Source organism: Drosophila virilis, chromosome 5 (genome assembly GCF_030788295.1).
Source record: "Drosophila virilis strain 15010-1051.87 chromosome 5, Dvir_AGI_RSII-ME, whole genome shotgun sequence".
Classification (NCBI taxonomy): domain Eukaryota; kingdom Metazoa; phylum Arthropoda; class Insecta; order Diptera; family Drosophilidae; genus Drosophila; species Drosophila virilis.
This window is the reverse complement of record NC_091547.1, coordinates 9,121,688-9,144,606: the sequence shown is the minus strand read 5'-3', so window position 1 is coordinate 9,144,606 and position 22,919 is coordinate 9,121,688. Positions and strand designations below refer to the sequence as shown.

The 22,919-nt window shown below is 41.5% G+C and overlaps 2 protein-coding genes across 4 annotated transcripts; both read left to right on the top strand.

The window, feature by feature from the left end:
* Positions 1-226: 226 nt before the first annotated feature.
* Positions 227-22,891, top strand: Orai (calcium release-activated calcium channel protein orai). Of its 3 annotated transcripts, XM_070209996.1 has the most exons (4): positions 227-474; positions 9,464-9,963; positions 15,071-15,217; positions 21,927-22,891. In XM_070209996.1, exons 2-4 carry the CDS (start codon positions 9,496-9,498, stop codon positions 22,458-22,460), a joined length of 1,149 nt encoding a protein of 382 aa, XP_070066097.1. In that variant the 5' UTR covers positions 227-474; positions 9,464-9,495; the 3' UTR covers positions 22,461-22,891. The 3 variants fall into 3 exon arrangements, with proteins under 3 accessions (XP_070066097.1, XP_032292499.1, XP_002050614.2); XM_032436608.2 differs by lacking the exon at positions 227-474 and having other exon boundaries at positions 9,166-9,963; XM_002050578.4 differs by lacking the exons at positions 227-474; positions 9,464-9,963 and adding an exon at positions 12,875-14,998.
* On the top strand, positions 3,765-6,498 carry olf186-M (Ki-ras-induced actin-interacting protein-IP3R-interacting domain olf186-M). The gene has a single exon (XM_002050576.4). The coding sequence runs from the start codon at positions 5,348-5,350 to the stop codon at positions 6,194-6,196; it is 849 nt and encodes a 282-aa protein (XP_002050612.1). The 5' UTR covers positions 3,765-5,347; the 3' UTR covers positions 6,197-6,498.
* Positions 22,892-22,919: the final 28 nt, after the last annotated feature.

Sequence of the window (22,919 nt, the reverse complement as noted above, 5' to 3'; positions counted from 1 at the left end):
CCGCGTGTGTGTAAGGGTACATATGTATGTGTGCTGTGTGTGTGCACACAGTAAAGATAAGATCCCAGATGATCTCTAATGTCAGCGCGGATGACAAAAGCTGATTACGCGCCACAGATAAACCAACTTGAAGAACTTGAACAATAGAAGCCAAGTGAAAAGCCAGCCATTCACCATTTTTTACTACTCAGTTCGCTGCTGCGTGTGCATCGCGCCGGTTGTGATTTACAGTTATAGTGGTCGCTGTCGCTGTCGCTGTTGCGCTCTCCGTTTGCTGTCTCTGTCTGTGTCTTTGCCCTGCATTTGCATGCTCTGGAATTCCGATTGGCTTAGAAAGCGACAACAGTTGCAGTCACCGTTATACAAACATTTTTACCTAACTAACGTCTTCATAACGGTTTCACGCATAACCAAATGCAAGCTAATTGAGTTGTTATCGTATTCTGAAGCATTTTTATTGAGCATCTGCCACAGGTATGAATCTGAGTTAAACTAATTATATAATTTATTAAAAACTGTTGCACTTCCTTGTATAAGATACTTTCATTTCTATACCCTGTAAATTTAACTGACGCTTAAAGGGCATTTTAAGGTTGTGCTTATGTGTGTGTAAACGTCGAATCAATCGAACTAGGAAACTATAAGACTTGAGGCCAGCAAATTAATTATGTAGGCACACATATATCAAATGTGGCATATGACATACGGGGCGGATGAAAGACGAATGATAAATTCACATAAATTAATTCTGAAATTCCACAAATCGAGTTAAATAGAATGTTAGTAGACGTTACAGACGTGTTTAGACGTTAAAAGAGAAGGGAAGAATGAGGTAGATGTGGATATGTGTCTGTTATAAAATACCAGTGTTGTAAAATACCAAAGTGTAAACTTTGAAAAGTAAATGCAGGATATCTGCACGCTGTGCATGCCCCACTTAAATACATTGTACTGCAAATGTTTACAGCTCGAATTCGAAAGCAATTAAATTCAATTGAAAGGGCGCGAGCCAATAGCACATGGTTCGAATAGAAACGGTTCCAGTTCGAAATTCCCGTTACTGATGAACAATTCCGTGCGACAACACGCGAACCACAAACTCCTCGACTCCCTCTGATGATATTTGCTTTTCTTCTTCTTCTTCTCCTTTTTTGTTTTTGTATTTTATCAGAGGCGGATAATAACAGTTATTGCGCTAGGGGCACGGTTGGGATGCAATATATACATACATACATACACATATAAATATATATGTATATATGTACATATATAATAATCTTTCATAACCGTGTGAATAAAAATGCAACAATTTAATTTGTTGTATTTTTTTTTTCTATATTATATTTAGTTTGCAATTAGTTAGAGCATTAATTGTTAATTTCTGAGATTCAAATGACGATGCATGTGCAAATGCAATGTGTTTATCATTTATCAACATTTATAATTACATTCAACCCAGGTTGCTCAGCATCTAATTTTCCATATATACACATACATATGTCGAATATATATAGATATGTATATAGTATATTAATGCATGCTTGGAAGGAAGCAAAGTTCAAATCATGCTGGCGCGAGTCTCGATTGCATTTTGGAATATCCGACGGGCTGGATGACCTTTATCACCTGTTCTCCTTACCCCTCTCTCTCCCTCTCTCTCATTACACTTCCCGCCAGCTGTTGCAGGCCTTATTTTGAATGCGGTTCCCTCTTCACTTCGACCTCCTATCGATTTTTTAAGTGGAATTCTTGCCAGCTAATTATTTAACTTAATTATTATAGTTTTTTATTTTTTTGCTATACTCTTGTAAAAGTAATTATAGTTTTGACATGAAATATGTAACAGTCAGAAGGAGACATCTCCGACTCCATAAACTATATATATTCTCGATCATTATCAAGGAGACATAAATGATCCCTTAAAGTATATATATTATCGATCATGATACTATAACACATAACTGACACCATTATAATTTTCTCGTTCAGTATATAGAAGACATATCTGATCCTTTAATATTTATATATTCTCGATCATTGTCAAGAAGACATGTTCGATCCCATAAACTATATATGCATATTCCAGATCAGTATCAAGGACACATATTTGACAGCATAAAGTATATATATTTTCGATCAGCATGAACTAGTATGAAAACCTATTTTACTTATCAATATACATATTTCAACCAAACCTGACTTCTACTATGTATATGTATTCTATATATATAGCTTGATATCCTGATAAATCCAATCAAGAATTCTTCGTAAACTTAGTTTTTTTTTAATATATTTTTGATATTTTAATACTCTTTTTAACAAATCTGCAATTTTGAGCCCTACTCCTTTCTGTCAAAGTCCTGCCAGGGTATTTCTTAGTCGTTCTTGTTTCTTTTGTAAAAATAGATTCCGCTGATTTATTAAATGCTTGTCGGATTGATTGGGGTTGGATTTGTTTGGGTTGGGGCTGTTGGCAAATGCTGAAATGGATCATATACAAATTTATGGCTTCCGTTTTTTCTTCTTCTTTTTTTTGTTGTTAGTATTTCAGCGAAAGATACCAAAAGCCAAATTTTGTTGATGACTTGTGTAAATTGACTTTTGCTTTTATCTTGGCACACATTTCCAAATGGGTTCGAGTAATCAATATTGCGGCTGAGAGTCTTGCAACAACTTTTTATGAACTGTTAACAAAGCCTTTAAACAATGTTTTCGTTGATGTTGATTACGTTCTTATTGTTCTTGTTGTTGTTGTTGTCATTGGCCAAGAAGATATCAATTATCGCTCAAACGTGTCGCATTCTCTTGCAAAGAAAGTAAAGTTAAAATTTTTGAACTTATGCTTTATATTTATAAATATTTATGGAAATATATTTATTCCATTACAAAAACCACCTAAAGACATGAACATGCGTAAGGGCATTTAGAAGTCGACTTGCTTAACATGTTTATTTTCATTTTGTAGAATTCCTAGCCATTGAGATATTGGCATTGCATTCAAAGCTCGGCCCGCTTACCGTTAAAGCTTGTCACGCGATCAGCTGCCCAAAAGCTTCGATCCGTTAGCTTTTGCGCTGGACTCTCACACCACAGTGAAACATGTTTGTTTGTCATGCATTCGAATGGCGGGTTTTGCCCACAGCTCTTGCCGTTTAATGGCGGGCCCTTTAAAAAGTCTCCGACCACGTTCAGAGATAATGTCTTTCTTTTTTTTTTTAACGGCGATTCGCTCGTTAAATGCCATAAATTAATATTTAGCAGACAAAAGCACGAGCTATCTTTAAAATGCGACACACAAATTTAGATATGGATGGAATATTTTTTTATCTATATTTGAAAAAAACCTAAAGGCGAGCGAAAGGCGTCGCCTAGTCGAGGCGCAATAAGTTGCTTTAAGCCCCCATTCGACGGCGCCTGTGCGCACAAGACAATGCGAGGACGGCTGAGTGTGTAAAAGGGGGGGGGGGGGGGGGAAGTTAACCGCAAAACGTTGTGCTTTTAATCAAAAGTTTTTATAGATTCGCGTCGTGCTCAAGAAAAATTGTTGAATGCCCGCAAAACAATTTCCAATTTGCGCTCTCATCTCGCACGCACACACACACACACACACACACACGCGCGCGCATTGTAGAGTTAGCGCGTGCGCTCGCCTCTCTGTCGCTCTTCCACTCACTCGCTCAATCTCTACAAACTCTCCGCGAGCTTTGGCAGCGGCTTCGCGTGCCCTGCGGTTGCCCGCCTGCCGTTTCGTGATTTCAGTTTCAGTTTTGAAGATCAGTTTGCGCCGTGCGGTTTAGCTTTGCATGCGGCAGAGCGGCAGAGAGCTAAACTCTATAATTAATTTGTGTACTTAATGCATAAATACATAACAATCATAATATAAATTGAATTAACTAAAGCAGTGCAAACTCAACTCTTGCCAGACAATTGACGAAATTTGCCATTTACCTTGTTTTTCGTTTTGTTTTTTTTTTTCTCGTATTCAATTGCACAAATTCCGCCTGAATTCCGTCTTCGCATATCAATGTCAAGTGCTGCCCGTCCGATCGAATCCGGGGTCAGAAGTGCTCAGCGGCTGATTAACGTTCAATACAACTGAGCGACAAAAGAGAGAAGCAAAAAAATATAAAATAAAGCCAAACAACAAAACAAAAAAAAAAAAAAAAAAAAAAAAAAACCAACAAATAAACGACTAAAAAGGTGGAACGGCGCGAAACACGTTTTGTGTGTGTGTGTGTGTGTTTTTTTTTCACAAAATAAATACAACAAAAAAATACAAGCACAGAACAAGCAGCGCATAAATAAAAAATACAAAAAAAAAAAGGAAGGCAAATAATTGAAATTATTGTCGTAATCGTTGTTGATGCAGCAAAACAGACATCGAATTAAACAAATATCAATACAAATAAATAAAATAAATTAAAATACGCCGCACACAAATCGTCTTGGCCAGAGAGGGACTGCAGCTCAGGGCCAGAGAAGAGCAGACGGAACTAGAGGCACAGCCAGGGACAAGCTGAGAAGCAGCTAGAGACAACGCTAGAGAGTGGAGACAAAGCCTGATACAGAAGGAGACAGAGAAGCTGCCAGAGACGGAACCAGCGACAAAGAGTGTCAGAGATAACTAGAGAGAAGCCAGAGAAGAAGCCAGAGAAGAAGCCAGAGAAGAAGCCAGAAAAGGAGCCAGAGAAGAAGCCAGAGACAGAATCATCACCAAAGCGAGAAGCCAGTGCCAGAGGTAGAAGCCAAGAAGCCAGGAACTAGCTAGCTGAGGATAAGCAATCGCCAGAGACAACCAGAGAAGGTGGCCAGAAGGTTCCCTAGTCAGAGAGAGAGAGAGGAGTGGACCAGAGGCAGAGCCAGCGCCAGAGACAAAGCCAAAGAAGTTGCCAGAAGAATTGCCAGAGGCAAAGCCGGCGGCAACGAATGCCAGGCAGAGGAACAGAGACAGAGCCTGCGTGAGATAAGGAACCAAAGCCAGAGAAGTTGCCAGAGACAAAGCTGAGAGAAGCTGCCAGAAGCAGAGTCAGCTCTAGAGGCCATAAGAGAAAACAGACAGTGCCAAAGACAAAGCCAGAGACCTTGGTCGGAGCCAGATACGAGGCCTTTGCCAGGCCTTACTGTTTCGTCATCGAGCACAAACCTGATCTCGATCTCGATCTCGATCTCGATCTTGAGCGCCAGCTCGGAAGCGTGTCGGTTTTTACCCCTTACCAAATATGAGCATAGCCTAGCTAAGCAGCGCGCACGTAATTCAAGCAGCCGTGACTTGAAGTCAACAACAACAACAACAACAAGACACTTGAACACACACCTGTACGCACACCTGTGCACACACCTGTAGAGAATGGAGCGTTCGCACAGCTGCAGCAACTTTGAGGGTCCGCAGTCCGCAGAGGCGTCACCTGCAACTGGCGTCCACAAGCCGCATGCCGGCAGCAGCGACAATCTGCCGAAGAGCATCGCCGCCAGCTCCATGGTGCACTTTCCGCCCAACAAGCCGCTGCGCAAGCGCCGCAAGCTGCAGCGCCAGCAGTCCGTCATTGTGGATGACACGGAATGCGAGTGCGCCTATGCGGCAGATCTGGAGGAGGACGCCGATCCGGATGCAGCCGAGGAGCCGCTCATCATGCCCCGGCTGCCGGGCAAGCACTTTGAGCCGCATGTGCGGCACGTCTCGTGCAGCAGCGGCAGCAGCGGCGGCAGCTCCCAGAATGGACGCTGCCTGCGGCACGAGGAGTCCTTCGATTCGTGCAGCACGGCGCCGGAGCTGAGTCCGCAGGCGGTGCGACAGCATCGCTTCAGCAGCCTGTTGCTGCGGGACAGCTCCGTCTCGATGCAGTCGGACTCGAGCCGGTATTCGAGCGTGGACAGCTTGCTGGAGTCACGCAAACCGGATCCGGAAGCGATACTCATCAATCTGGGCTTCGGGCCCGTCGGCACCGAGGACATGCTGTCGCGCATACCGAAACGCTTCCTTAAGCCCTCCAAGGTGCCGGGCATCGATACGGAGGCCTTTGTCAAGCGTCTGCAATTGGCCAGCTCCCTGGCCGATTCGAGCGCTCTGGGCTATCGCGGCCTGACCTCCAGCTCCGATCAGCCGCCCTCGTCGATTGTCGCCAAGATCATGGAACGCTTCGAGGTCAACAATCAGCGCAAACAGTCCATGGGTCATATTGAGCACACGATACGCTGAACAAAGTTTGAAGCCGGAGTATTCCCATTCCCATCTACCTAGTATATGTATATCTATTGATTAACTGAAATTGTTAGCCCTAACTTAAGTTAATTTGTTAGACAGCCCCGCGAGCGGGTATTTACCCGTTTGGAGGGGCTTTTTATTTTTATTGTCATGTGATGTTTATCTTGTCCATTAGCCTTTAGTTATGCCGCGTACTTAGCTTTGTCTATTGTTGTACCTACCGATTGTGGTTTTATTTTCTAGCATTTTAAGCTCTCGATTAAGCATTAAAACAAAAACAAAATTGCATTTCAAAATGATAATTTGTTTGTTTATTTTGATACATTTACATTCAATATAATCGAAGTGACGAATTATTTCTCTCAGCGCATTTCGTTGCTTCTTCTTTGTGTCGCATTCGTAAATGTTTTGTGCTTGCGTATACGTAACATTTTCTCGTCCGCTCTTACGTTTTACGTAAGTCTTGACAGCGAAAGAGGACGCTTCTTCTTTGTGTCGCATTCGGAAATGTTTTGTTATTTCGTTATTTCGCTTGCCCTTACGTATTCTTCTTTCCCTTCCACTTTGTGGCGCATTCTTAAACGTTTTATACGCACGCAATAGTTTCTGCCTCCACTCTTAAACGTTTCTGAACGCAAAACAGAAATGGGAAGCACGACTTTGTGTGAACATGGATGTTAGCGTTACTTTAAAATATCTGTTCAAATAGTTGGTATATCTGTTTAAATATTTGTCATAGATTTCAAAAGCATGTCAAGAAACTGTCTCTAGTTCAAGAGTAAATAGACTTCTCTAAACTTTTGTTACATTCATTTATTTTTTATTTATTTGCCTTTTCTATCGGCAGCTTTAGTTGTTTATCGTATTCTTCTATTGATTAGGTTTACGTTATTTTTATTTTTTTTATATATTTAGCAACGGACGTCATAAGTCAGACAAAACGTCAACAAAAACTAAATGAAAGCGGCAAACAAATTTATTTGCGATATAAGTACATAGAAAACTGAAGGGGGCAATGTCTGACTAGATGGTACCCTCTACTCTTTTGCGCATTGCCTAGACATTTTTAGGGAACAGAGAGAGAGAGAGAGAGAGAGAGAGAGAGGGAGAAAAATAAAAAACAAAAAAAAAAGAAGTAGAGAGAAAGGAGACACAGGGGAGAGAGATAGAGAGAGGAAAAGACCGAACGACTCTATGCAATTTTTATGTAATCAATGCAGCATGAGAGAGAGAGAGAGATAGAGAGATAGAAGGGAAGAGAATGAACATGTTAAACATCGCCTTTCTATGCGATTTTCATTGGCTCCAATTAAAAAGAGCTTTGCGAATTCACAAGCAAATCAAATAGTTTTAACATTTTTGGGCATTAAATTGAAATATTTCTCAACTGCACGTTACATGCGATTGCCTAACGTGATTATACCCGTGTAACCTATTTTTAAAAGTTACAGGGTATTAAAATAAACAAACACATTTACATACAATTTTTCAAAGACCTCCAACTGTTGGTTGGCATATCTAGTTGTTTTTTTGTTGCTCTTGTTGTAATTTGTTCTTGTTCTTGTTGTTGTTGTTGTTGTTGCTGCATTGTGTTTTTATCGTAAGTGAATTTTCTGAGTAAAAAAGGTTTATTATTAGCCCGTGACATGGCGACTTTTTACGCATAAAACTAATCAGAAACAAAATAATAAAAAAAAGAAATAGTTAAAAAAAAAATCGCAGCTTGAAGTTTTGGCAGCTGGCGCAGCTGGCTTTGAGGGCCAACAGAAAATTGTACTTGAGACGATTTATTGATTTTAATTGGCTTTAATTGTTGGGCCAACACGTGGGCCCCGTTTCTGGTTTTTTTTTTTTGTTTTCATTGTAGCTCCCGATCCTCCTCATCACGTTCGCAGCGAATGCAATTGGCATTAGGCATGCGCCATGTGTAGCTCTGCCCATTTGAACTCTATTTGACTTAGTTTTTGCCTCTGCCTCTGCCTCCTCCTGCTCCCGCCATTTTTTTCATTTCAAAACAAACAAATCGGCATAACGAGCCGCTGATAGGGCCCCGGCGATAAGACATAGCGTATTATTTTTGTAACACCTTGAAAGGCGGCGCAAAATCTATTGAACAAATTTGCGTTTTATAACAAATAAAATAAAGCTGCATAGATATTGGCCCAAAAAGGCACATGACCTGGGCTTGGCAACAAAAGTATCTCTAGCTGAATCTATTTGCCAAATTAATTCACAGAGCACCAAAAGAGAGAGAGAGAGAGAGAGAGAGGGAGAGAAAGAGAGGAAGATATTTGTCTATCTGCATAAAGGCATTTGCATATTTTTCTTTTGGGGCAAGTGGCTTGAGGCCGACGAAGCTGGCAAGTTCAAGGCGCGTGAAGGTGTTGCATAGATAAAGATACAGATACAGATACAGCTACAGCTACGGCTACGGCTAAAGATACAGATACTTATGCATGCGCATATGCAGATACATTGGTTATAGCCAGCGGCTACTTGACAAAAATAAAATAACGCCCACGCCGGAAGCGAGCAAAGCAAAATGTGTGAAAAACGATCAGCAAAGAGCAACAATAAGAATTGCAAATTAAAATGTGTGTCACAGCCAGCGGATTTTCAGTTATTTGCATTGAAAACTTATATATTTAATTAGCGTGGGCGTTTTGATTAATGGGCCCAATGGCAAGCTGTTATTTAGCGCAATTTCTATTGCATTTTCAAAGGCAAACACGCAAATTAAACAACAACTTAAACATAGTTTGTTTAAGCACTCATGCCAAAAAATACAGGGGAAATTCAAATATGGCGCGCCTGTTTGCCAGCGTTGCCAGCTGTAGTTGCCTTCTCAAATGTTAACGCACATAACAGCGCGCTGTTAGCTCAGCTGTGTGAGCTAACAGCTCATGCGAGCTAACAGCGCGCTGTTGTTATCGATAACAACAGCAGCCGTAGCGTCAGTCTGTTTTTGTTGTTCCGCATTTGCACAACATTTTCGCTTAATATGTAGAAAAACGCACACACACACACACACAAAGCAATTTTAAATATATTTAATATGTAATTTTACTTAAACTGTGCAACTGTTTTTAATTTTAATTTGTACTTACACGCACACATCGTACTTAAACGTTTTTATATTTGTTCATTGTCGCGCCTACGTGTCGCCGTCTCTTGTGTGTCGTTTCTTATATTTGGTTTTTGTTTTTTCGTGTTCGTTCTGCTGTTGCTTTGCATTGGAATTCGTGCAAAATGGATGCCCAGCTAAGGAAATTTACCGCTGCATCTCGCACAAGATGTCTGTGTGGACAACCGCAAGCTCTGCAGGCAACGGCCTAGACGCAACCATCCAGACGCCTTCCGCGATCAAATCGCTCAGTTCCGCTCAACGTTCCGCCACCGCCGGCAACCTAAATCTGAGCACCCTTGTCCAGCCCATTGGCAGCGAGATTTCCACGTCAGCCAACGCTCAGCATTTTCAGCACGTTGTCGCCGCAGCGGTAGCCGCTGCCACAACCATCGCCACTGGCCAGCAGCAGCAGCAGCAGCATCAGCTGTTTCAATTGCAGCCCTTTCATAATCATAATTTCTACAATAACAACAACAATAGCAACAACAATAATAATATTGCCAGCAGCTCGGGCAGCAGCAGCAATAACGGCAACAACAACAACAACAGCAACAACAACAACACCAGCTTCAAACGTTCCAGCATTGGCAACTCGACACCGCAGCTGCCCGCTTCCAGTCAAAATCTATCAAAGGTAAGTCTCAACAATAAATTCAATTCATGAACATTAAAACAACAAATCCCAACACCCGCTCACACTCACACTCTATTCGTCTCTGTCGCGCGCTTTCTCTTTATAATTCGCTTCCTCCCTCCCTCTCTCTGTCTCTCTCACTCAAGCCGTGTCAAATCAACGGCAATAAAATCGACGCGCGGTTCACGGACAAATCTCCAGTCTAAACTTTAAACTTGGCCTCCGTTTCAAGTCGAACCAGATCCCACATGCGCTCTCTCTCTCTGTGCGCGCGCGCGCGCGTGTGTGTGTGTCTGAATCAAATTGCGTTAGTGTATGCGTGTGCGTGTATGTACCTGCTAAGAAATATTGAACGAAACTTTTTTTTATACACTTTGATCTCGCTGCTGACGTCATGGAACGGAGTTTGTTTCTTAGTTTCTATGCATAGACTTCAAAGCGGGTATATTAGTTTGGTTAGTGTGAATGCTTTTATGCTAAATTAAGTATAAATATCTATTTAATGTTGATTAGTTTATTTATTTAACTAAATATTGATAACCTTGCGAAGGGTATTATACTCTTCTCGTGAAAGTTGTAGCACATAGAAGGCGACGTCTCCGATCGGATCAGTTTTAAAGCTATTGCCGATATCTCCGGCAGCAAATTTATATTACAACTGTTCCGAGTTCAAGGAACAAGCCTAACATTGGAAACAGAGTATTGCGCAGTCGGGACGGCTCAAATTGCAACTTGTTAGCTTCGGCTTTTTATTGCTCACTCTTCAATTCCAAATTTTTCCTACACCCGCTAGCTTTATCATTTGTTTACATACGATAATAAATTAAAATTAGGCACTCCCCATTTGATTACATATATATGCTCATGTATGTGCGTGTGTGTGTGTGTGTGTGCGTGTGTGTGTGTGCATAACAATAATTAGTTATGCGTGTGTTTTTATATTGATTTGCTTTAAAAGGCAACTGAACGACTCAATTCGCGATTCTCTTTTATAAAGCGATAAGGCATTTAATATTCTAACAAATATTACCCGGCATTGCTGGGTAAGAGTTTTCTTTATTCAGAGGGGTTTTCCATTTCCAGTTCGTAGCATGGATTTATTTCTTATTCGCAGCGTAAGAACCGTTTTTATATGCCGTAAAAAATTCTTTTACTATTATAAAATCGATTTTATTTACAATTTCATGGTCTTATTCAAGCTTTTGCTTTCATTTGCATATTTGCATAATATTTTTTTGAACGAATTGCATAAATTGAAATTGTGATCTACTCGGGGGAATATGCAATATCCATTTCTAGGCTGAGTTTGTGGAACAAGGTTGTCAATCAAAATATTCGCTGGTCACACTTACCACTTGACATTTAACTCTAGAACTCCATAATCTAGAATAGAATTTCAATTCTAATTCCAATTTCAACAATACTCTGAATCCTTGTAAATTAATTCTTTCATAAATACAAAAAGGTTTTCATACTTTAGTTAAAGGATTTTGAAAGAAAGTTCCTAAAATACTAACTGTTAAATGTAACATTTATCGAGTGAATACTGTAGTTTTGATTAAAGCGCATTCGCTGTGCTATTAATCGGGAAATCAAGACACTTTGTTGACACACAGATTTAATATTGTGAGATAACAGGTTCAGACCCGGGCACATCATTATTGTTCCCTATTGTTCTCATGCATTCAGTACTATATAATCTCCCAATGAACCCAGTGTCAGTTTAATGAGTGCAAAAGCGAAAATAACTAAGCACAATACACTGGAGCTTCTGCAGAATCCTGAATACAAACCTGGGCAAACATGTCCTTTGAGAATCAGTTGATCTTTACCAGAGAAGTCGACAAGTCAAGGGACTGCCAGGCGGGAAGTTGGTCTAGATATTCCAAATATTCCAATTTCAATATTCGCTCTAACTGGAATTCGCCGGCAAGTAAATAGCCGAGGGCTTGCTTTGCCGCGGCGAAGCAGGTGCTCTTCGCCGCGATAAATCTCATGTCAATTGGTGTTCCTTTTCCAATCTTCCACCTAAGCTCTGTGTGAAGTTGCCTCGGCGAAATGGATGACTCACTCTTCTTCTTGCCTTGATGATATTCGCCGTAATGAATATCATGTCAATTGGTGCAATTGCAATGAAGTATTCCAATAAAGTCAGGCCTTGGCCCGACTTTGCTCTACAACAGCTGCTGCCTCTGCCTCTGCCACTGCTCTGCTTTATTGAGGGGGTCAAACGGAGCCAATGTCCATGCTTTAATTGAATCAGTGACCAATCAATTGCTCAATCACAGCATAGTTCAGGGTCAAGTCGCGATGCCAAATGCTCATCATTTCGATTTCCCCATTGATGATCAACGGATGCGCGACAGGTAGAAAAAATGCGCTGATTGATTGCCAAAGAGCGAAAGCGCGAGAGAGTGAGAGTGAGAGTGAGTGAGAGAGAGAGAGGGAGAGGGATCGGCGTGCTGCTCTCTCCTGCTGTCTCTATGCTATGCGCTATCTCTATCTTTCCTTTCATTGCTGTCTATGTGTTTTGGTTGTTGTTGTTGCTTTAATTTTTTGTTTTTCGCTTTTCTTTACACACACACACACCCCCTGGTACCCCCTCCCCCCACCGCCCCTGACACGCCCCACTCTTGCTGTCTAGCAATGTTTTAGTTTCCTTCTGTTCGGTTTTTAATTCAAATAGCATTTGTAATTCGATTGTCTATTGTTATATTGTTGTTGTTGTTTTTGTCGTCGCAGGCCGCAGCCGTCGTCGCCGTCGCCGTCGTCGTCGTCGTCGCCGTCGAATTGATTGTCGAATTTGAATATCACGCGCGCCGCCGTCGACAGTTCAGCAACCATCGTCAAAGTCGCCGCATCAACGGCATCGCCGCCGTCGTCGCCGTATCAGTTAGTTGTTAACTAGACGTTGTTGTACCGCGTTCGCACCACCCACCACCCACCAGCACCACCACCACTCACCACCCGGCTCACATGTCTGCCAAGGAACAGACAGCAAAAGAGAGCAAAGAGAGCGAGCGAATAGAAAGAGAACAAGCGAGAGAGACATAGCGAGTGAGAGGCACGCATTAAGACTGAGCGAAGCAACGGCTGGGAAAGGAAGGCAAAACGAAATGCAAAATGCGAAAAGAAATTAATTGAATGTTTCGAACTGAGCCAATTTACTATTCAATTTATTGTCGTGTCGCGCGCTGCTCGCCCTGAACTTGTCCGTCCCCGTGTTCGTGATTAATGAATATTTCAGCGTCAAATACATAAAACGATAAATAGCAAATAAACAATTGAAGAACGAAACTAAAACGGTTAAACGGTAAACCGTTAACGGTAAAACGCCTAAAACGCGTCTCCATTAAAGTATCGCAAGTGCGGCATCGGTTATCGTTTATGGCATCGTTTCGTACGTTTTGAATGTACTCAAATAAAATTACGTACGTGCTAAATTGTGTTTTATTGACACATGCATTTTGCAATTTTATATGCTATAAAATGTTTATAAATAAAAAGTAAATATTTAAATAAGCCACACACACACACACACAAAAGAACAAAATAGAGAAAGGCGGCGAACGCAAGAAAACACACAAAAAAAACAACAGCTAAAATTTGCCAACAAACTGACAATTAAACCAAGTAGAAAAAAAGACACAGGTGCGAGTGTGTATGTGTGTGTGCGTGTAGTTGCTGATCAATTCTCATGTGCGCTGAGCACACGGTGCAAACACCATAATTAATTAATTAAAAGAACAACAAAACGCTATCAGCATCGTCGTCAGCAAGTACTTATAATATATAGACACAGCAGCAGAGCCAACCAGCTGAAACGAGCTGAGCTTTCACATTGACACGAGAGCAGCTCAGCGCGAAAGCGTTACAAAAGGAATCGACACAATTCCAGACTTGGCTCTCTTCGGTTGCTGCGCGCACTCTCTTAAGCGCTGTCAGGCGGCTCAGAGAAGTGTTTGTAGTTTAGCTTTCGATAAAAGCTGTTAAAATTTCAAAAAAAGAAATATTCGTTTTATATACACGTACACGCGCGTGTGTCTGTGAGTGTGTGTGTGTGTGTGATGCGTGCATAGGCCGATAAACACATGCATGCAGAGATAGCGTAACAAAGCGAGAGAGAGAGAGAGCGTGAGTGAGTGAGTGAGAGAGTGCCGCTAGCAACTAACTAAAATAACTGCACATGCGTTCCGACTGTGACGAGGTGCCGCTTAAACCGCCGCGTCGCCAAAAGCTTCAGCTGCCGCTGCAAGAGCAACAACAGGATAAAGAGCGAGGCCGTGAACGTGAACGTAGACGTTCGCGTGATCCCGTGCAGCGTGCAGAGAGCGAACAGCTGCTGCCTCTCCACTTGAAAAGCATGTACTCAAATCTACGCTATGCTCGCACAAATCTCAGCCACAGCAGTCTGCTGCTCAACCACCAGCAGAGCTCGTTCGATGGCAGCGCGCCGACTTCGACTGAGCGCACTGAGAGCAGCGAGACGCTAGACACACCGTTAACCCAGGAAGCAGAGAGAGAGAATGGCACACAGCCGCTGGCATTGCCATTGGCCGCCACTGGTCGCTGCCCAATGCCTGCCGCAACGGCGAACAGACGCTTTGCGCTGGCCAGTGCGCTGCATGCAACGGCCAGGCTGGCGGCCAGTGTGGATGCTTACACGGCGGCTGCAACGGCGACCGCTGCTACCAGCCACCACTGCCATGGCGACTACAGCATGTGCGACTCGTGTCGACCTCTTAGACTGAGCAACCAGCATCAGCAGCAGCAGCAACAGCAACAACATCATCAGCAGCAGCAGCAACAGCAGCAGCAGCAACAACAGGCGCAGCAAACGCAGAGCGCAAACAATCTCAGTCGTTACACCCAATCGGGGCCGAGCAGCTACCTTGATTCGACGCGTTATCTCAACTACAGCAATTTGCATTCGAATTCGCCGCACGCGAGCTCGCGTCGCTTCAACGCGCAGCTATCGTCCCAACCTTCGCCTCCGCCGCCGCTGCCGCATTTTGCTGGGCCAGCCAGTTCCATAGTACAGTCCTCGTCCAGTGCATATCCATATCAATTGCGCACGTATCAAGAGCATAAATTCTCTCGTTTTCAGCCACGGCGAATTGGACGCAGCAGCATGTCGCAGTCCGGCGAAGATCTTCACTCGCCCACCTACCTCTCCTGGCGTAAGCTACAGCTCAGCCGAGCCAAGCTGAAGGCCTCCAGCAAGACGTCCGCCCTGTTATCTGGCTTCGCCATGGTAAGTTAGTTCATTTGTTCTTTATTTGCAGTTCTATTGAACCAGTTCATTTGTTATGCGATTCGTATGCGAAAAACTCGTTTTGCTACCCAATTTGTTTTTAATAAAAATCAAAATTAGTTTCTTTCTACAATTAATGCCATGGTCTTTAATTAAAATAATGGCGCAATTGCCCTTTTGCCTACCCTGTACACAAGAAACTGACTAAATGGGTATGAACAACTACTACACACAAGAATTATTTAAATAGACGAAAAGCATGTCTAAATATTTAAAAGCGGCTAACTTTAGTCAGCAAATCTTGTTTCAATAAATAAATATATAATATGTTATAATGTATTTCTTATAAAAGTAAATGTCAAGGCCTTTAAGGCCGAAAAAACACCCTATAATTATTTAGTAATTCGATTTTCAGAGTAATATTTTATTGAAAATCACAAAAGGATTTCCCTTTTTTTTGTTAATGTAAAGAACATTTTATCGTCTTTTAACATGATTTCCTTTAGCAGCGCTTAGATATTAGCATCTATTTATCTATATAGTATCTGACCTATGACAAGTTTTATAAAGTTGACTTAGAAACTGTTTTTTTTTTTTTTATTAGTAAACAAACAAATACATATACAAATATCTAGACTGACATTAAATGCTCGGTTTTGAATACTGATCAAGAATATTTAATTGGGCTCAAAGAGTGCGCCCTTAACATATTGAATAAATAGGGTATATAAATTAAATATATATATGTCGTGTATCCAATAAATTATTGTGAGTATTATTTTGAATGCTAACGATTAAGTGTTAGTAAGAATCAGAGAATTTGACAGAAGGTACTGCTATTTAACATAACTGTCCTACTTGTATTAGGGTTGCTACTGAAAGCATGGTGTGAGACAAAAAAAGATAGTCTCTGCCGAGCATGGCCCGAGTGTGTTGTATAACGTCCAGTTTGCTATAGTGTTGAATGTTCACTAACAGTACTAAAAGTCAGAGAAGAATATAGAATGACAAGAGCATGAGTAGTATGCTCGAGGACGATGAAAATTATTCATTCTAAAAGTGGAAGTCATAGAGAACAGACGTGCTCGCTCCTAAAAATATAATTATTTTGTGACTATAACGACACTCGGGACTTGCTGTACTGCCAGTATGCCTAATTGCAAAGAAAGTGATTTCTCTGTTCCGACATCAGAAGTGGGATTAGGCGATGCCCCTCCACGAGGCAATTCTGACGATTCGTGGCGTCAGCTTTTGGAATCTCAAAATCGAAATATTCTTGAGATTATTAAAGCAATGCAGATGTCAAATTCAGCATCCTCAACAAAGAAGAGCATCTCGTTGCCAAAGTTCAACCCGGACATTGCAGGCGCAGATGCAAATGCCTGGTGCAAAACTGTGGACATAATACTTGACGATAATCCTATTGAGGGCAGTACACTGGTGATGACCCTCAGCGGCTCCCTAAAAGGAAGCGCCTCGCCCTGGCTTTCTCAAATATGCTATACTGGAATGAACTGGCAAAATTTTAAGGAATTGTTTTTGCAACGTTTCGTGGGAATGGAAACATCGGCGGCAACTTTAATGAACATTTTTAATGGCCGACCGAATGATGGCGAATGCCTCTCCGTATATGCGAGCCGTCTTGTGACCTCACTTTTATCCAAATGGAAGACAGCGAACATGGAGGAAATTGCAGTCTCAGTTGTTTTGGCACATACATCGAAAATCGACAAAAGTCTGCAACGTATGTTATATACGACTAATATTAAAAGTCAAGACGAGATGCAACAGCATCTGAAGGCCTATGCTTATGGAAGGTCAAATGGAGGTCTACAGCCAAATATCCCAATGGAACCAGATCGCAAGAGATCGAAAACATATGGCATTAAATGTCATCATTGTGGAAACCTCGGACACAAAATGGTCGAATGTCGCAAGAGGAAGTATGAAGAAGGCAACGTGTCAAAAAACTCAGCATTACCTAAAGTTCGATCTGCCGTTACCTGCTTCAAATGTGGCGATGCTGGCCACATTGCGTCTTCATGTACGAAAGGAGTTTCTACGAGCGGTGTTGGATCACATGACAAGCGTATAAACATCTGTTGTGTGTCCGAGCCAAAAGGAATCCTGCGTCAATCTGGTGAGCTCGTTCCATTTTGTTTTGACTCTGGAGCGGAATGTACGCTCATCAGAGAGAGTTGTGCCGAGAAATTTTCCGGAAAAAGAATTAATAATTTGATAGTTTTGAGGGGTATTGGAGAAAATCCTGTGTATAGCACTATGCAAATCTTGGCTACTGTTAAAATTGATCAGTACTCCTTAGAAATATTATTTCATGTAATAATGGATAAGTTTTTGAAATACGATGTATTGATAGGCCGTGATATACTCGGATTAGGCTTTGGAGTCTCCATCGAGGCCGACAAATTTGAAATGTACAAAACCAAAACTGTTGATGTACTAATAAAAGTGCCAGATATAAGTTACGTAGAGCATCTGAATAACGATAGAGCATTAAGCAACACTGATAAGAATCGTCTGCTAGAATTATTGCAAAACTATGCTGATAAATTTATTGAGGGTATTCCTCAAACGCGAGTGACTACGGGTGAACTTGAAATCCGCCTGCTTGACCCAAATAAAACTGTACAAAGGCGTCCGTATAGGTTAAGCATAGAAGAAAAAGAAGTCGTGCGAAATAAAGTAAAAGAATTGTTAGACGCAAACGTTATACGTCCTAGTTGCTCTCCATTTGCAAGCCCAATGCTGATGGTAAGAAAGAAAAATGGAACCGATCGACTATGTGTCGATTATCGGGAACTGAATGCTAATACGGTCGCTGACAAATATCCGCTGCCTTTGATTTCTGATCAAATTAATAGACTGAGTGAAGGCGAATATTTCTCCAGTTTAGACATGGCAAGTGGTTTTTACCAAGTTCCAATACACCCAGACTCTATCGAGCGCACTGCTTTTGTCACGCCAGAAGGACAGTATGAATTTTTGGCCATGCCTTTTGGATTAAAAAATGCTTCCTCGATTTTCCAGCGCGCAATCGTGAGAGCATTGGGTGATTTGGCTCAAACGTATGCCATCGTCTATATAGATGACGTGTTAATTCTAGCGAAGACAAAGGAAGAGGCACTTGAAAGGCTACAAACGGTCTTGGAAAACTTGTCTAGAGCTGGATTCTCATTTAATATTACAAAATGCTCGTTCTTGAAAACAAGCATAGAATATTTAGGATACTTGGTTGAAGCGGGTCAAATTCGACCAAATCCACGCAAGATACAAGCGTTGGCCGAATTGCCGTCACCGCAGTCAGTAACGCAGGTGCGACAATTCATAGGCCTAGCCTCGTATTTTAGGCAATTCGTACCAAAATTTTCTGAGCAGATGAAAGCTTTATATAATCTCACCTCCAAGAATAATAAATTTGTCTGGAAGCCGGAATATGAGGAAATTCGTCAAAAAATCGTATCAATTTTGACTAATGACTCCGTTTTGACAATTTTCGATCCACTAAAGCCAATTGAATTACATACAGACGCAAGTTCTATTGGATATGGTGCTATTTTAATGCACAAGATAGAAAATAGACCCAGAGTCATTGAATATTACAGCAAATGTACGACAATGGCTGAAGCAAAATATCATTCATACGAGCTTGAGACCCTCGCAGTTTACAACGCAGTAAGACACTTCCGCCATTATTTACATGGTCAAAAATTTATTGTGCATACAGATTGCAACTCCCTGAAAGCAAGTATCAAAAAAATTAACCTTACCCCAAGGGTACATAGATGGTGGGCATATCTGCAATCATTTGATTTCAGCATTGAATACAGGAAGGGAGAACGCATGTTACATGCTGATTTTTTCTCGCGCAATCCGTTGCCTACTGATTATAAATCCTCAGCGAAAACGGTTGAAATGCACATAAACCTAGCTGAGATAACCGACGATTGGCTTCTAGCCGAACAGCAACGAGATTCTGACATTGCTTCCATAACCTTAAAATTGCGAAACCATAAGATGGGAGAAGCTATCTCAGCGTCGTACGAATTGAGAGCAGGAGTATTATATCGAAGGATTCAAAGAAATGGCAGCACAAAATGTTTGCCTGTAATACCTAGAGCCTTTAGATGGTCAGTCATTAACAATGTTCACGAAGCCATAATGCATTTAGGGTGGAAGAAAACTCTAGACAAAATGTATGCCAACTACTGGTTCGAGAAGATGTCTAAGTATGTGAAAAAGTTTGTAGAAAATTGCATTACCTGTAGAGTGTCAAAACCACCATCTGGTAAGCCACAAATAGAAATGCACCCGATTCCTAAAGATGACATACCCTGGCACACTGTGCATATCGATATAACCGGAAAATTAAGTGGCAAAAACGACTTAAAAGAGTACATCATAGTTCAAGTTGATGCATTCACAAAATTTGTTCACCTTCAACATACGCTGAACCTTAATACGGAAAACTGCATTAAGGCAGTCAAAGAAACTGTTGCACTATTCGGAGTGCCGGCACGCATCATAGCTGATCAGGGTAAATGTTTTGCTAGCACAAGGTTTAGGGAATTTTGTTCTTCGCAGAAGATAGGTTTACACCTGATTGCGACGGGCGCCAGTCGAGCAAACGGCCAAGTAGAGCGTGTCATGAGCACCTTGAAGAGCATGCTCACAGCGGTTGAGAGTAGTCAGCGATCCTGGCAAGACGCTTTAAAAGACATACAGCTGGCAATAAATTGCACGACAAATCGTGTAACGAAATATAGTCCGTTAGAATTGCTAATCGGTAAAGAGGCAAGGCCGTTAGGAATGATAACAATATCAGATGAAAAAACAATTGATAAAGATTTAATAAGAGCACAAGCGAAAGATAACATGGTGAATAACGCTAAATATGATAAGGCTAGGTTTGATAAAAATAAAGCAAAAATTGTAAAATATAAGCTTGGTGATCATGTCCTACTCAAGAGGGAAGAACGAAATCAAACGAAGTTAGATCCCAAGTTTAAGGGACCTTTTGAGATAATCGAAATACTTGATGGAGACAGATATTTATTAAAGTCATTGACGAGTAAGCGCACGTTTAAGTATGCACATGAGTATTTGCGAGCTTTTCCAAGCAACAATGTATCGGAGGAGTTGATAGATTTGAGAGATGATGAGTGTGACAATGTTGAGGACATTGCTCAAGACACTGTGGCACTAAGAGAGAGTGCGGTTGGGCTCATACACGATGGCTAAGACCGCACCATAATACTCACGCCGTGCACAAGTGCTCGATCATGGCGTGCTGAAGCGGGTGATATTATGGCGGGGGTCAGAGGTTGAAAGACCTGTATGGATCCGCTCCATATTATCGTTGCTGGGCAGCAAGAGCCTATAGACGTGTGATGACAGAACAACAACAAAAAAAAAAAAAAAAAAAAAAAAAAATAAAAAAAAAATAAAACCTACAATGACCGATGATACTGCTGTTTGTAAAGCTATTCTTAAAGTAAAGTAATGACTAATAAATTTTACCCAACAATTTTGACTATGGCATGATCTAAGCGAAATGTACACACGAGGACGTGTGAAATGTCAGGAAGGCCGTGTCGTGTATCCAATAAATTATTGTGAGTATTATTTTGAATGCTAACGATTAAGTGTTAGTAAGAATCAGAGAATTTGACAGAAGGTACTGCTATTTAACATAACTGTCCTACTTGTATTAGGGTTGCTACTGAAAGCATGGTGTGAGACAAAAAAAGATAGTCTCTGCCGAGCATGGCCCGAGTGTGTTGTATAACGTCCAGTTTGCTATAGTGTTGAATGTTCACTAACAGTACTAAAAGTCAGAGAAGAATATAGAATGACAAGAGCATGAGTAGTATGCTCGAGGACGATGAAAATTATTCATTCTAAAAGTGGAAGTCATAGAGAACAGACGTGCTCGCTCCTAAAAATATAATTATTTTGTGACTATAACGACACTCGGGACTTGCTGTACTGCCAGTATGCCTAATTGCAAAGAAAGTGATTTCTCTGTTCCGACATATATATATTATGTATATTCACATATACTATGAATAGAGGGTATTTATTGGCTGGGCAGGGCATTTCTTAGTTCATAGTATATATTTTAATCAGCATTATCTGAGTGCTAGACCTGAATATGTCAATCTAGTTTTGTTGTTTCCTTCTAGAAATAACTAAATATGAGATCTAGTCTAAGAAGAAGATGTTCATAGAGATCTATAGTTATTATCCTTGCTAAAACTTTGATACAGCATATAACTTGCAGTTCATATTTACCAAACATTTCCAAGAGATTTTTGAAAAGTAAACCCCAAGAAAGATTTCACAGGGTATTTGATAGTGGCATACCTGAGAGCTGTCAAATAAATACTTGCATACCACAAACAAAATAGAGGGCAGACAGGCGAGGATAATCGCATAAATTGGTCGCATATATTTCTATGTATATATGTATATGAATATTGAATGTGCAATATGTATATATGAAATTTATGTAGATTCGCGACCGAATCTGTTGCCAAATTGTGAACACATGAATTGGCTAATAATATAAATGAAATACATAATAAAGGGGCGGCCATTGGCCAGTCGATCCCCTGTGATCTCTCTCTCTCTGTCTCTCGCCTTACTCATCAGCTCTCCTTTTCACTCTCTCTCTCTCACGCTCTCGCAGGTGGCCATGGTGGAGGTGCAGCTGGACAAGGATACGGGCGTACCGCCCGGCATGCTGGTGGCCTTCGCCATCTGCACCACCCTGCTGGTGGCCGTCCACATGCTCGCCCTGATGATCAGCACCTGCATTCTGCCCAACATCGAGACGGTCTGCAATCTGCACAGCATCGCCTTGGTGCACGAGTCGCCGCACGAGCGTCTCCATTGGTACATCGAGACGGCCTGGGCATTCTCCACGGTGCTGGGCCTAATACTCTTTCTCGTCGAGATCGCGATACTGTGCTGGGTGAAGTTCTACGATCTGAGCACAACGGCCGCCTGGTCAGCTGTCGTTGTACTCATACCCGTGATGATCATCTTTCTGGCCTTTGCCGTGCACTTCTATCGATCGCTGGTGACGCACAAGTACGAGGTGACCGTGTCGGGCATACGGGAGCTGGAACTGCTCAAGGAGCAAATGGAACAGGATCATCTCGAGGTGAACAATGCCCGCAACAATGGCTTCAATTACGGCGCCTCCGGTGACATTGTTTAGCAGCAGGCCAAACCCAACAACAAATGCTTCCCCTCAACAAAAAAAAAAAAAAAAAAAACGGATAACAAAAACAACTTTTGTAAAAGCTAAAAGACATATTAGCCCCCCCGCCGGGGGCCCAGAGGAAAAACTTTAGACTACATCAATTGTTCAGAATTGTGAATTTGTAGCTAATGCAAATTGTGATACGCATAAGGCAATATTATATATTTTATTTTATTTTTTATTTTTTTTTCTACTTTACATACGTTACATACATACATGTAGATATATATATATATATAGTATTTGTACGATCCGCGCATGGGATCCAGTCTACATATATATGAGCCTCCATTGGCAGGCCTATGTCTAAGCGCTAGCTCGCTTCTAATTTATACATAACATATACTTAATTAAAGGTCTTATTTTTCTAGACAACAGAAAAGAAACCCCCAACTAAACAAGTTTTGTATAAGC

Excerpts from the sequence above, each read along its gene's own strand:
- olf186-M (XM_002050576.4), top strand. The coding sequence starts at position 5,348 with ATGGAGCGTTCGCACAGCTGCAGCAACTTTGAGGGTCCGCAGTCCGCA.
- Orai (XM_002050578.4), top strand. The coding sequence starts at position 14,150 with ATGCGTTCCGACTGTGACGAGGTGCCGCTTAAACCGCCGCGTCGCCAA. Across the intron at positions 14,999-15,070 it reads CTGGGCCAGCCAGTTCCATA|CCACGGCGAATTGGACGCAG; the intron begins GTACAGTCCTCG and ends TCTCGTTTTCAG. Across the intron at positions 15,218-21,926 it reads TGTTATCTGGCTTCGCCATG|GTGGCCATGGTGGAGGTGCA; the intron begins GTAAGTTAGTTC and ends ACGCTCTCGCAG.